Raw genomic sequence first — 15,335 nt, 5'->3', positions numbered from 1 at the left:
CCCTGGCCAGCAACCAGCACCCCAGCAGGGACACCCAGAGACCAGCACCCCAGCAGGGACACCCACAGACACCCTGGGGACACTTGTGCAACATGAGACGCTTCTCCTGCCCTGTTCTAAGAATGTTAAGCCTCGGCTGTCTGAAACTCCGAGCTGTGGTGAATTAGAAAGGAAAGGCTGCTGCTCCAGCTCGAGCCCTCCCTTTACACAGGAATTGAGGTCATTTGAGAGCTGCAATAAAACAGGAAGGCCTTTGGGAATCAGGGTAACTAGTTCATGATTCACCAGAAAGGCTGCAGAGCAAGTCAGCTTCTGCTTCTCAACAGAGGAAGCCTCAAAAAATACCCTGTATAATTTAAATAGATATTTTAGTTTCACTCAAAGAAATCAAATTCTACATTTCTTTCTCTGTAATTTTTTCCCTTAAACTAACAAGGAGGGTGAAGAGTAGCATATTATCATCTGCTGTAGGATCTGTGCTGTTCCTCTGTTCCAGAACTCTCCTTGCCTTCTTTGCAGGAGCTTAGAAAGCACAGCCTGCAGCTTGTGCCCAGGCACTGCAAAATGCGCACTCAGAGTTATCCCTCACCATGCTGCCAATTTGTAATTTCATGTTACAGCTGCAATGCTGCTGGAAATGCTGCCTTTAAAGGGTATTCTCAAAATCTTAATTCCTTTCTTTAAGCTGATACCACCAACATATTAAAGAGCAGCTGGTGATTTGCAGTTTTTTGACTTTTTGTTGCCTCCCTCCAGGTAAAAGTGCAAACATCTCTATGCAGATTCCAGCACAGTCTCCTCTGCTCTTAAACACTAATTACAATCTGTAAATGAGGTCTGGGTTTTAGACAGCAATATCCATATGTAAACCCAAGTCTCATGCAGCCCTAGCACGGCCTCCAGAGAGGACAAGTAACTTACTGTCTGGCAGTTTGCATCTTCTGAATATCTCCATGAGCTCATCCACTTGAACAAAGGGACCCTGATTTGTTACCAAAGGGGAAAAAAAAAAAGTTTGGAAGGTTATTTTTAATAGAGTGATACACACTGTGGTTCTGTCATGACAGAATGTCTTCCACAGCTTTCTGAAATGTTCAGAGTTCTTTAAAACAAACCTGAAAACAAATAGGAGGTGGCAGGAGCTTCATGAGAACTACAGCTGCTGGTGGAACAGGAAATACCCCGCCCGGGACAGGATGTAAACCTGGAGCTGTGGGGAGAAAAGCTGGGTGAAGCCAATGCAAGACAGCTGGACCAGAGCTGCTTTTGCACTGCGTTGTTATTTGGTACAAATAATTAGTACCCTGTCCCTTTTGCCTCTACTAATTCCATACTGTTCACTCAGCCATCTGCTCTGTGATGTGTGTAACAGCTTATTACCATTTACCAGACCCCAAACTCCTTGTACTTATTTCCATGTGACCTTGGCATTAATTAAAACACATATGCCTTTAGCAAGCCAGTGAAATGACAGCCTAAGACTTAAATACAGGTTTAGGTGACTGAGGAGGAGGAAAGCCTCTGATTAGGCTGGCTGAACAGCCAGGTTCCTAACTCGCCACAGGTGAAACACAACCCCTTCCCAAAGCCTGACTTACGTGCTAAGTGTCTTGGCTGAAATGGAATCATCTGCTGGGTGTCTGGTTTGGGATATTCAGGTTTCCTGTCTACTTCATCCTTGAGGACAGGCACGATGGAAGGTGCAACCACAGGGTCTGGAATTATTGCTGCTAGCTTGGCACGGGAGACATCCTGTGAAAGCCAATTAGAGAGTGCTGAACTTGGCAGGATCACATTGCTTGCTTCAACTGCAGAACAAAACCTCGCTCTGCACCAGTCGCTTATTCTCACTTTGTCTTCATTCTCATTTCACATGGCCTCTTACCAGACCATCTGGGCAAAACTTGCATGGTTTCATTAAAGATTTTAATCCTACAGCGACCCAATGGAATGGAATGGAAACACTTGTTTCTGTTACTCAATGTGTGTTTGTCATTTTCGAGCGGCTCCTTTTTTAGGTTAAGAGGATTTAGGTGAACAGGTGCAGACCACTAGGCCTTCACAACTATCATTTCTCCCTCATTTCACTCCCTAGATTGCTTTAGCTGGAAAAGAAGTAAAGCATAAGGCAGTCAGCAGGCATGCAAAGCATCAGTTCAAACAGGATTATGTTTTGGCATGTTCCAAGCAGCAGGAATCAGCCCCAGGGCTGCACCATCTTAGGTACACACTGCCCTGCATGCACTTAGCAAAATGTACTCGTTTGTAAGCTCACATCTAACTTCAAAATAACTTTGCCCCCACTGCATTCAAAGAAAAGTATTCAGTGGCTCAGTGTGAATCTGATTTCCACCTATGAGATTATTTTACAGCTCTGTGATGGTCAACAATTCAGCTGCTTTGTTAACTTTGATGGCATCTGTATTTTTCATAAATTATTTTTCTGTATCAGAAGTAAGTGGAAGTTGAGGCACTGTTTTAGAGGCATGGATTGAGGGTTCTCTTCCTGTCCATGCAAATGGTAATCAGCTGTTTCTGCTTCTCTGGCAGCCTTAAAAAATGCAAACCAACATCTTGTTCCGTTCTAATGATTCTCCAAAATTACAGAAATAGTAAAAATGCATGTGGTAAGAAACAAAACAGGAGACCACCAGATACAGGGGTCTGGCCTAGATTTTGAACTCCACATGGCAGCACCAAGGCACTTTAGCCCCAAGAAACAACTGAAAAAAGAGGCAACCACTGATCCCTGTCAGGAGCTTTCCTCAGCCATTCCCAACAAACATTGGGACTGCAGCATGGGGAGTTTGATGCAGTTCCCAGTGAAGTCAGGGGAGCTTTGACACCTCAGAGCAGAAGGACAGCCAGCCATATTTCATACAGATGACAAATTTCCCACAGAATTCTGGTTTTTGGAGGAGCTCAGATGTGAACTGGAGGCCTGTAGCTGCATGGTGATGGCATTAACACATCAACCTTTCCATGGGAAGACAAGAGGTAACCAGGAATACCCAAAGTTGCAGCTGTTACTGATGGTCCTGGCTCCTTTCTGCCCTTGACCCCTGGCACTTTGCTGCCCAATGAGACCAGGAGGAGGAGGAAGAGGCCTGTTTTACCTGCTTTTCTAGCAAAGGGAAGGACTGTAAGGCAAATTCTAAACAAGGAATTGCCCAAGATTCCTAGGACTGAAAAGAACAACATTGAACTGACGTGTTCTTACCCTCTTACCTTATAACCAAGGGCCTTCAGCTCGCTGGCAGAGCAGGGGTACAGATCCATGAACTTGTACCTGTCCACCAGCAGAGCTGTTTCTTTGCCCTCATATTCTTCCTTGAAGGCTGTAAACCTCCGTTTTTCCACTTTCAGGATGCTGGCCAGATCCCCAATGTTACTTTCAAAGGCTAAAAACCGAGCCCAGATTTCCCTGGAACACAACAAGGACACTGAGAGTTACTGAAGGAGGAGGGATTCCTGAGCACAACCCAATTAAAAACCCACAAGAGGACAGACCCAGGGGAAGCCATCTGGGAGTGCAGGGCCATTTCTGTTATTTACTTTAGGTGCATCTAAAATAGGCATTACCCTCCCAGTGCCTTCTGTATTTCTCTAAGAGCTTTCAGTCTGGTGGACTGCACAGGAATTTGATACAGAAAGGGAAGGATTTCTGGTGTCAAGGACTTCAGCATTTGAGGTGAGCTTTTATCAAACACTCTGCTCAGCCTGTGCACACAGCTTCACTCTGCTGTTGATATGGGAAGGACTTTTTACCATGCATTATGATCCAGTTCCTCTGCACAGACCAGCAGATTTTAAGTGGCAAGAACACAACAGGCAGCGCTTCAGAATTTTATACAGCCCAAAATATATACAGTTACTGCTGATTTCTCCATGGAAAATCTCATACATAACTTAAGCAACATCTGACCATATTTCTGGACTTGATTCAACCTTCATTTGAGTTCACCTTTGAAGAAGGTTCAGCTTTTAAGTTCTTGTGTTTTGTCACTTTTAAATTTGGCATAAAAATACTTCTCACAAAAGATCAGAACTGAAGTGCAGAATGAATGAGCACAGCAGTGCCATATTTGATTCCTTAGTTTTGATGCTTTTGTCTACCAGAATAATGGTGAAGTGAACCCTCAGACTGCAAGGCTCTGGTGAGCATTTTTTTTTTGAGAAAGAAACTTAAAAAGTAGAAATGAAAATATGGCAGTGAGCAATTAACCCAAGTCCTTTCTGGTTCTTTCCCTATTTTATTTTTATGGCCAGGAGATGCTCAGCACCCTCCTCAACAAATTCCTGATTCACCTTCTCAGCTCAGACCACTGAATCCTTACTGTACAGGAGGATTTTGCACTCCATCCTCAACAATCCTGCACCAGTGAGGTTTTAAAGTCAATAAATTAATGAATTTCACTAGAAATGGGATAGGGACTTTCCCAAATCTGTCCCAGTTGTTGCTATTTTGGACAGCATGAAGAGGGGAAGGAACATCTGTACCTAATTTTGTCCTACTGTTCATGTTTCTAATTTCTTTGGGATATTTATGGTTGAAAGGGGTTATGTATCTTTTCCAGTGCAGTGAGACTGCTTTTGCAGACGTACCCAGATTTCTCAGGTGGAAGGCTCCCTGAAGTTAAAACACGTTCAAACAAAACTCTTGTATTGTTGTCCTCTTTAAAAATAGAAAGAAAAAAAAAATCACACTGAGCAAAACATACTAAAAACAAGTTAAAAGATGTCCATTGAAAGAGATGTGTACATTGAATTAAGCATAAGGCTGACTTTCATGGATTTGAATTCCAGTAAGTATAAAGAGATCTGAGTGCCCACATAAAACTTTTCCTGATGTTAAATTCCAAGGTGAATTTGTTCTTTGGAAGTCTGTTTTTATTGATAGTGACAAACTGATCTTACTACAGGTTCTTTTACAACAGCACAGCTACTGCTTGGCATCTCTTCAGGACTTCTGGGGGTTTTATAAATTTTCTTTAATTATCTCAATAGCACATGTTGGAAAATTTAAATTTGGCCTTTTGGTTCATTATTTCCCTTTTAAATCAGGGCAGTATTAATATGCTTGTATAGTCCTCAGAAATCCTCCCAAAATTATTAGACCTGGTTCCCAGCAAGCAGTCAGTCTTTGCACATTGCCAGCTGGGGGGATGGAGAGGTTGCTGGGTTTGTTCCTAAAACTGCCAACTCCTGCCCTGTGCACTGCACCACCTCCCACACTTACAGGTCAGAGATCAATTCTCCTGGCTTCCAGGAGTTCTGCTGGGTTATTAAAATAGGCCAATAAACTACTGAGATCTAAGATAATTTTTTTTCTCATGGCAACTTACAGAAAGGTATTGTTAATATTTATGTAGACCCACAATAACTTAGAGCAAAATTAAATATACTTTAACTTGGATAAAATCTCTCACTTTACAACTCACAGGAGGAAAAACCCTCAAAATCTTTAAACTCCCAGTGCCTGAAAAACGCAGGTACTGCAGTCTGGCAGGAGAGGAATGGTGCCTGGTGCTGCAGAACCCACAGAGCAGCTTGGGTTTCCTTTTTAAGAAGGCCATTCAGCCCCTGCCTCGGGGAATCCCACCCAGAGCCTTTCCACCACCACCTCCTGCCTGGGTCTCCCCAGCCCCTGTGTCCTGCTCTCTCCATTGCAGCTCCCCAGCACTTTCCAAGCATGACTGACATGCCCAGTATTGATTTTACATCTTGCTCATCTCATCTACTTGGGGAGAAGGAGTTTAAATTCATTCTAGTCAGAATCTCTCACTCCTCTCATGCTGACTGTAAACTCCTTTAGACCTTTTCCCTCAGGATTTAAATTCCTCAGTGTACTTCCCACTGTTCACAGCTGATGCTGTAAAACTCCTGCACTGCCAGTGAGTTACAATTTGGAAAGTTCATTGCCCTCCCTTCAGCAGAATCCAGATTTAATGTCACCATAACTTCTGGAGCTTCGGTTTGGACAAACCAGCAGGTTTTGTGTTCAGATTAACTGCTGAGCTTCATGAAGAATTTAAATACCAAGAACTTGGGCTGGACCTAAACTCACAGAGTAATGCTTCATTAGACCTCTCAAAGCTTAAAGCTTACCATTAAGGTGGGAAAGGTAGTCGATATATGCCAGTACATATTCTGGAATGTCCCCATATTTTTTCAGCCCTAGCTCAAAAATCTTAAAGGCCACAGACTTATCCTGCAAACATTGAGGGGGAAAAAAAAAAAAAAAAAAGTTATTAGCTTCAGTGAGCTGTGCACCCTCCTGCCACTTGTTTAGGATCAGGGTGAGCACCTGTGGTTACCTTACTACAATAATACTCCATTAAAGCTGCAGTAACATAGACATGGTGGCGGGTCCGGGCATCCTCTCTCGCTTTCTTAAATATCGTCCTTCCGGATTTAATGCCTTCTGCTCGCCTTGCAAATTTCATGTACTGGATATAAACCTGAGGTGCACATTAACATTGAAATAGCATCAGTGCTAACAAAGAACACCAGGATATCATTATGTTTTTTACTACGTCTGAAGTAAGCATGACTCACAAAATACAGCAAATCCTAATAGGAACAAGGCTGTCTTGTGCCTCTGTTGTTTTGCTTTAAATACCGAGGCAAACCTTTTTAGAGATTTTTTTTTTTTTTTAATAAAAAGTGGAATACACCTAAGACTGATCCCATGAAAAGACAGTAGTTAATACACAGATTTTTCAAGGAAGGGGAGGGAAGGAGATGAATGTCATTTACATTAGCTGGTGCCTTCAGAGAACTCAAGGCTTGCCGTAAAAATGGTAACTTTCCAATAAAATTAAGACATCCTTAAAGCCAAGGAACAGCCAAAAGGCCTGATGAAGCATTTTACTGTACATTATACAATCCAAGATACAAGTCCTCCTGCCTGCAAGTATTTATACCTGATCAAGGAAATAATGAATGTGCTACTTAATTCAGCAGCCAATTTGTGATTTGCATTTCTTTGGGATTCAGCTCTCCTTCACTGTGAATTAGATCACAAATAGCAGCATTCCTTAGCAGGAGGAACTGGCACATGGTTTCCCATAAAATGTGCCTTTGGGAAGCATTAGGATGTGTCTCTAAAGAATGGCAAGTGTCAGTAAATGGATGCCTCTCCTCTGACACTGGCCTGTTGTTTAGTGTTGGCTTCACACCTTCTTTTGCCTCCTCATGCTTTGTTGTGTCTGTTTATAATAAACTAAATAACCTTTTGAGGGCAGGTTACTTCTGACACCACTTGTTTAGCACCATCACAGCTGGCACATGGACAGTGCTTACTGTGTCACTTGAGCAGAGGTACAGCAACACTCTGATACCCACATGGTGCATTACAGATTTATTTGCAAACTACAAGGCCACAGGATGGTTATGAAATATTTTATATCTTTTATCTTCATTACTTGTTGTAAAAGACTGTGTAAAAGAGGCAGAGGAGGAAAGTGCACACGTCTTAGCGTGTTTCAATGGATTAAAGACTGCAATTCTGCCACCTCACTGCTCCACCTGCTCCATCCCTGTGACCCAAGGAATCCTGTAAGTGCTTCCCCACTCTGTGCATGCTCTGGGTGACAATCCATGGGGATGTGGAGGCACCAGGGATGATCTTACCAGCGTGGGGTCGATGTCCTCGATAGCCAGGAGCCGGTTGTAGATGCTGTGCACTTTCTCGTACTTCATCCGGCTCTGAGGGAAAGCCAACACAGACTGCTCAGTAACTCCCTTCAGATCATCTCCCAGAATGCAAAACTCAAGCTGAAAACAAAACTAGAATTTCCCTGTTACCGTTTTTCCCTGGCTGAACACTGTGTATGTCAGTCCCTTTACTCAGACATGTTCTGTCTTGTGCAGACATTTTTTACTTCCCACATTAATCTCCCACTAATGGTTACCTACACGCTTTTCAGGGGTCTCTGAAGTCTTTTTCTAATGTAGTAATACTGCAGCAGAACTGCCATTGGAGGTGTTTGGCATACAAAGACTGTATCCTTTACCTCTGTCTAAAAGCAATGTGCAGATAGGTAGGAAAACCACCTTCTTAACTCTCCAACCTACACATTTCAAATAGTCCATTCTGTTCCCTGCCAGCTGCAGCCCTCCAGGCTGTATTCTGCAGCCTTGAAAAAACAGGACACAGCATACAGGAGGCTGCACTGAAAACCAAGGAAGGATTTTTCTTTTAAAGGCAAAGGTTTTTTTGCCTCCCCTCTGTTGTCCTGAAGTTCTTCCTGGAAATACTTTTTCACGCTAAATAAGTGGGCAAACTATACCCCACAGAGGACTCCACAGTCCTCCTCTGACCAGTGGAAAACAGCCTTTATTCCTGGTGGAACAAACACCACTGGGGCACTGCTCCTTGTGGAGGCTGCACAGTGAGGTGGTGGCCTGGGGAAAGAGATTTCTCCAGAGAGCTGCAGCAAAGGTGGCTCCCATCTTCTGTCACAGCCGTGCCAACAAAAAACATCACCTCCCCAGGAATCAGAAAAGGTGCCCTTTATACCCATTTTAACAGTGAAGAAGCTGATGCTCTGAGAAATGGAAATTTGTAAGCATTTCACCCTTATGACAATTTCAGAAACATAGTCAATATTGAAATGGAAAAACAGTGGATTTTCATAGCTCATACTATGGGCTTTTCCTCTCCATTTGTCAGCTCCATCTCAGAAACACTGAATAAGGCTAGAAGAATCAGTAAATTAATTCTTTTTGTGTACTCAGTATGTTTCAAATAAATGACAGTATTAATGGGAGATGTATTTGGATTTTAATGTCAGTACATTACTATTTTTGCTCACCTCTTCATAATCTGCATATGCAAAATAAAGAAGCATATTCTTCTTTAATAAAGTGCTGATCGCTCTTTCATAAATATTAGCAGCCTCATCACTGAAAAGTTTAGCATTGTTCATGTCCTGTTATAAAATAATAATATAATTGTTCAGCATCTGTGACAACAAAGGCCAATTTATGGAATATCTTCTGTGTGTTACAAGCCCCAGTGAATTTCCATTCAGTGCTCCAACAAAGAGATAATCATCTCCCCAGTACCTAAGGAATCACAAAATCAGGCCCCATGCCTAAAACTGGTCAAGACTGAAACAATTTTTCACAATTCTTATCTAAAATGCAGACATTTTTTTAGTTCTTAAAATTTTGAATTTCCCCATTTGAAAATTCTGAACATGTCACAACTATTTTTCACACCCTCCTCCTTGATTCTGAGGAAAAACTGACAGTACACCACGTCAGAGCAAGGAAATAAGAGAAAGGCAGTGGCAAGCTGCTTACCCCTTTCTCAGCCAGCAGCTTGCTGGACTGCTCGAGGTACTGAGCTGCTTCATACCAGATGTCTGGGTGATGGCCCAGCACCAGGAGACACTGCTCATAGGCAAACATCACTGTGGGCAAAACACGAGAGAAACACTGCTTGGAAATGGTACCACCATTGTACAACCCAAGTATGGAATGCAAAATTCGTCCAATAAATCAGATAACATCAACACTAATTGGCTTTGAACACAATGGTCACTGCTGCAGTTCTTTTCTATTGCCAGGAACTTTATGAACCACAAGCAGCAGCTAAAACCTGCCTTGTCCACAGAGGAGCAAGCACAGCTCACCAAAAATCAGCCATGAAATCAGGCTGCAATCTACTGTTTCCTGACCTGCACTGGAGGTTCAGTGGACACAACTATAGCACTGTCTCCCAAAATGCATTTCTTACTTTCAGCTTGGCTTTAGCAAAATCTTAGATTTTTTTTTTTTTTTTAAATAAAAAACCACCCACGCAATTCAAGAAACAAAATCAACTTCTACTCCAGCACGATCCCTGAACACCAAATCACGTCATGACTTCTGCTGGAGCTGAGAAATACAATTCTCTATGCCCTAGAGACATCTAATCACCTCTTTTTGTAATGAGAGTCTGGTCTTCTGTTCGTAGAGGGTTGCTCTTTTCCCACTGGATGTACTTCTTCCACATGTCCACCTGCTGAGCCTCCTGGGGGGTGTTTTGTGGGGGCACGGAGGGAGCGTTGCGGTCCAGGCCCTTCATCACCGTCTCGTACTCCTGAAACAGAAGCAGTGCTCTGAAGAACAGATTTAAACACACTGAACGCTTACTTCAGGCTGTGCTTTCTAAAACAAATGGAGATATTTTAGCATATCAGCCTTATTAGTCTGTACATGCTTTTATTTGTTGTAAGAACCAAGTTTAATGCTGGTTTGTGGAATTAAGTAGAACAAAGAAAAGTCAACAGAAGGTTGTACCTTTGCCACGCGCCGTGCATTCATATAATCTCTACTCCTGTCCTCGATCATCTTCTTGGCTAAGTGAATATTGATGCCCTGGAGAAGGGTGAAAAAAGGAATTGGGAATGTGCAATTTCCCTTTGGACATACTGAACCTTATTTTATACAGGAAAGTGTTTGAAAGGGGATGCAAAAGTGAGCAAGGACAAAGTTATTGTAAAATACCAAATCTCAAAATATTTATTTCACCTAATAAATATATGGGCAAGAACTTAGGATCAGAGGATAAACTCACTACTAAAATTCAAACGACCTGAAGCACCTCAGCTTATTTTTAATCACTTTCAAAAATACAATGAACTTCACATGAACTGCTGTGGGTGAAAGTGGGAAGAACTTATATGTGATTTACAATTTTGCTCTTAAACAATGGCCAGTGACAGCTCCCTGACTGAGAGCACATGAGCAATTTGATTTTCCTCTACAAGAAGTACCAGAGACTGACCTCCAGGCTCAGAGCTCTGCCTTCTCCTCTGTTCCTGAAGTAACTGACAGCTCTTAGAAGAGGTTCCATGCAACACACACCCTGCCACAGGTGTGCCTTGGTCAGCAGGGGCCTGAGATGTGTCAGCACTGCCTGACACCCTCCAGGACTGCACACACGTGCACAGGGCTCTGCTGTGCTGCTCTGCAAGAGCAGCAGGGGCTGGGGGCAGCCAGGCCCTGGGCACAAGGTTCTGGCAAAAGCAAAACCTCAGAGAACTGCTTTAGGCAGGAAAAGCAGCCTGATAGCAGGCTGGTGCCTGTGTCTGGGTGGATTTTGCTGGTGTGGTTGCCAAGGCTTTGCAGAAGATGTGCACAGCTTTCAGTCCAAGTCCAAAGAGGCACCCAAGCTGGGAAGCAAAGGAAGCTTTGCCCTCACTACAGAAGCAAAGGCAGTGTCTGGGATAGCAAACTGGGCCATGTAGCACACAAACCCAGCAATAGCCCAGTTAACCCAGGACCAGGCTGAGGATGCAGCAGGACTCTCCCAGGATGCACTCCCAGCTCAGCAGCCATGCAGGTTTGTGAGCCAGATTGTCACTGAGCCCTACCACTTTTGCCCACTTAGTTAATTAAAGACTGGTGACTGACAGGCTGGTATTGTTACCTGGTGGCTACAGCTGAGCTAAAGGACAGCTTGAATGACAGCAAATGGCCATTAACTTTCCATACTGAGGCCTGCATCAAGTCTCTGGGCTGTTGGGCTGCTGACATGGGCAATCACCTCCCCCTCAAAGAGCCCTTCTGGTGAGGAGCATTTATTTCCCTGTGCCAGGACACCCGTGAGCAGCAGCCCCGTCCCTGAGGCCGGAGTAGCCAGAACAGGGCAGGCAGATCCCTGTGCCCAAGCACAGCACTGGTTCTCAGCTTCCAGCAGCTCAAACAGCCTGAGGGACAGCCTGGAGTTCCAGGTGTCAGCCAGAGCTGCCTCAGCTGGAAACTGGGCAGGTCTGAGCCATTGCTTTGGCAGCCTCCCTGTGTATAATGAAAGCAGGAGGAACCAGCAGTGAGAGCCTTTGCTTGCTGTGTGGGAGGGGAAGGGGTGGCTTATGGGGAAGTTGTGTTGGGGATTTTCCTACATTAGAGAAGGTGTGTCCTGGGCATCCTCCCTGGTGACAGCAATGGTGTCCCCAAACACCTGTGGGGCAATGAGCTGTCATGGGACATGGGGATGCCTGGAGTTCTCCCACCCAGAGGTTCTCCCACCAGCTAAGCACCACAGCCTCACTAACATGAGAGGGCACCAAGCTCACAACTTGCATAATTAGCAACAAGGGAAGAGGAAGTGGCCCTTCTTTGCTGCTCAGGACACAGTGACCCACAGCAACCAGGCCTGTGCACAAGCAGCAGGACCAGTGCTGTATGAGCATCCCTGCTGGGCAGTGCTGAGCACCAGGGCATCCACATCAGCTTTGCAGTCACACTGCTGCTGACTGGGGCTGGTTTGTCACCAGCTGTGTTTGAAAATACACTCTAAAGGTGCAGCTACAAACTGGCCAGAAAGGGCAGTGAGCTGAGCTAAAGGCAGTGTGGGAGCAGACTCACCTGGAGGGGTGCTGGAATGGCTTCAGGTGAGGGATGGTGAGGAGCACTTTTAAGCACTGAGGCCTTGTAACTTAATGCCGTGGAGGAAGTCCAAACCATCCCAGCTGAATGCCATTTGACTCTAAGTGAAAGGAGGGGAGTGCCTCCTTGGGGACACAAGTCCTCACTGCCAGCTGAGCTGCTCCATCACTGAGGACAGTGATCACTCACTCACTCACTCACTCACCAGCAATTCCACTGGGCCAGCTGGGAAATGGGACAGTCAAATGTATCTCATGGAGGGTCTTTGAAAGAAATTAAAAAATCACTCAGGTACCTGTAGAGTTTTGCCACAGGAGTTGCTACATACTGCACACAAAAAATGTGTTTATACTGCTGGTCATCTCTTTTAGACATATGTGTTTAGTGGGTATAGCTTGGGCACCATATTTGATTACAGGATAATTCTTTCTTTCTGAATGTCACAAAGAATCAGTTATTGGTTACCTCTTCATATTTGTTATAATCTCTCCAGAGCTGCTCTATGTTTATCATGGGGTTGACACAACCACGCTGGTAAACCCTACGGACAGCTGTGATCCTCTGGTTTTCTGCATAAGATCCTACTGCTTCTCTAAACAGTGGGGAGAGAGAGCAACGTCAGCTATGACAGGTCACAACTGGCAGGAACATCAGCATTGCATTAACTGCTTTAAAAAAGCTTTAAAAAAGAGCTTTAAAAAAGTTAATTTTCATGTACTTACACGCCTTTCAAAAAATTGATGTAATCCACCCAGATCTAGGTGAGAAAAAATATTACATATAGTGAAACCAATGGTTAGCTGTACTTGTCATAAACTTAGAAATAAAATGTGTTTTGATTAAGAAAACATACCTGGTATGACATGATTTCCATGCCAATCTTATCCAGAGCAAAATCATATGCCTGAGCCATTTTTTCTCTGAGGAAAAGAACCACAAAGACCATAAAGCAAGTGTTTAGTATTTTAAAAATTCTTTATTTAAGAGTATTCTTTTGTGCAGCAAATTCTAACCAAACATCAAGGAATGAGAACTATCATTCAACAGCTGAGAGCAAAAATTGGTATTCAGATAGCTTTAAATTCCTTATTCAGATTCTGTTGGGGTTTTAGTTGTTTGGTTTATTCAAGAATTATTTAAGTCCATTGGTGGCAATCCAGAATTTTAACAGTTCCTGGCCCACCCCAAGGCAGTGGAAATCCACGAATATGACATGAAGTTGAGAAGAAACCAACTGCTCTCCACATCTTCTCAGCTGACAGATGTACCCATGGTTTCTTATTTTGACCCCTCAGAGTTCCCCAAACCTTTTTGTAATACTCCAGGAACCCCAAAAGGCTGGGACAATTAGGAGTAGCTCCCTTGTGTGGAAACTGCCCAGAATACTTCATGTGATTTCTTATTTCCCCCCAAATTCAAAGTATTTTCCCTCAAATTTAAAATGTTTACAGAACTTCCTTAGTTAAGTTTCAGTGAAAGCTCTTTTTTCTCTCTCCAGCTTTTCTCCTAGTTTCCTTTACTCAAACACACTTCAGCACCTTACTGCCTCCTTGACCACATTAACAGGAGAAACAGAGGAAAGGCAAACTGAATAAACTTACACTTCTAAAACTGTTTCAAAACAGTCATGTAAAAACAAACTAAAACCCATTGCTTATTTTCTCTGTTAATGCATTCCTCATTTTGCCAATTACAGTGCAAAGAAATTGTGGTGGGCTGGGGAAGAGACAGTTCATAGATGCTGGAAGTCACTGGTATTTTTTGAAACTCAACCCACAGGAATATAAACAAGCAAAATGTAATAACTGAAAAGGGATGAAGATTAACATACCCCAAAATTCTGACACCCTAAATTTTATGACTTTTTGAATGCATTCCAAAACTTCCTACAATTCCTGAACTCTTTACTGCTACTGGTCTCAGCTGGAACCAGTGGAGACTAAACAGGGCACTGAGGGCAAGGAGAAAGAGGAAGAAATGTTTTCCAGGTTTTTCAGGTTTTTGGTTCAAGCACCAATCCCATCTGCAGGGAACTGGCACCAGCTCCTCCACTGCTCTTATCCCATCCTGTTAGAGGAATCCAGACTAAGGAACCAATTTTACCCAGCAAGCTCAATTAGAGAGACTTCAATGTTTTCTAAATGCAGATTATATATTAATTCCCAACAGAAAATCCCCAGATAGATTTGTCACCCAGGTTCCTCCCCGTCCCCTGGTCAAAAATCAAGAAGAGATCCACCATAAAACTAGAATAATTCAGAGCAACTCTGAGAACTTACTTGTAACTAGGTAGCTTCCCCTTGGTTTCTCGTACATAGGAAAGGTAACATTTCCATAAATCAATGTGTAAAACCTTCATAAGGCAGCGCTGAAATAACTGTTTAATACATCAAGAAGATGTGATCAGGATTCCAGACACAGAAATTAGGTTGCTACTCTTAAAGCTATACAAAATGAATTTAAATAACCCTTCTAATTATGATTGAGATTTATCAGAAAGAATAAGTTAAACTACTCATTCTTTTGTTTACAGCATCTCCATGCTATGCAAGGGAACTGGAGAGAATTAAGCAGAGAAATCCCCCTGCACACTTCACTGATTAGAGCCTGGCAGCAACAAGTCAACTTTAGTGCTACTTTTTATTTTTATTTTTATTATCATTCAATGACAGCTACAGCGTTTTTCAATCTGATTTAGCCCAATCACAAGGTACTTGTTCTTGCTATAGAGATATATTACATATATTAATATGACTCACCTTCTCCACTTTGTCATAATTTTTTGCTTTAATCTACAGGGAAGCAGAAAAAAAAAACAAATCACTTAAGAAACTATTTTAGAATAGTAGGAATATATTCTTCATACAGTACTACAGCATTCCAGTTTGTACTTTGCCTAAACTAATTACACCAAAACACCACATAATGTTGCAAAAATATAATTAAACATA

General features: G+C 43.0%; 1 protein-coding gene across 1 annotated transcript in view; it reads right to left on the bottom strand.

The window, feature by feature from the left end:
- CSTF3 (cleavage stimulation factor subunit 3) overlaps positions 1-15,335 on the bottom strand; it is a 47,929-nt gene that overhangs the window by 757 nt on the left and 31,837 nt on the right. The window contains exons 4-20 of the mRNA XM_053981150.1: positions 15,144-15,176; positions 14,664-14,761; positions 13,238-13,304; positions 13,107-13,141; positions 12,850-12,976; positions 10,294-10,371; positions 9,931-10,093; positions 9,313-9,422; positions 8,820-8,936; positions 7,636-7,710; positions 6,318-6,461; positions 6,109-6,211; positions 4,606-4,675; positions 3,229-3,424; positions 1,599-1,752; positions 1,116-1,210; positions 922-982 (exon numbers count right to left, since the gene is read on the bottom strand). Coding sequence (XP_053837125.1) covers positions 922-982; positions 1,116-1,210; positions 1,599-1,752; positions 3,229-3,424; positions 4,606-4,675; positions 6,109-6,211; positions 6,318-6,461; positions 7,636-7,710; positions 8,820-8,936; positions 9,313-9,422; positions 9,931-10,093; positions 10,294-10,371; positions 12,850-12,976; positions 13,107-13,141; positions 13,238-13,304; positions 14,664-14,761; positions 15,144-15,176 — 1,726 coding nt within the window. The remainder of the gene's footprint in view (positions 1-921; positions 983-1,115; positions 1,211-1,598; positions 1,753-3,228; positions 3,425-4,605; positions 4,676-6,108; positions 6,212-6,317; positions 6,462-7,635; positions 7,711-8,819; positions 8,937-9,312; positions 9,423-9,930; positions 10,094-10,293; positions 10,372-12,849; positions 12,977-13,106; positions 13,142-13,237; positions 13,305-14,663; positions 14,762-15,143; positions 15,177-15,335) is intronic.

The sequence above is a fragment of the Vidua macroura genome, chromosome 6 (genome assembly GCF_024509145.1).
Source record: "Vidua macroura isolate BioBank_ID:100142 chromosome 6, ASM2450914v1, whole genome shotgun sequence".
Classification (NCBI taxonomy): Eukaryota; Metazoa; Chordata; class Aves; order Passeriformes; family Viduidae; genus Vidua; species Vidua macroura.
Note: the sequence above shows the minus strand (reverse complement) of the source record. Positions and strands in the feature narration are given on the sequence as shown.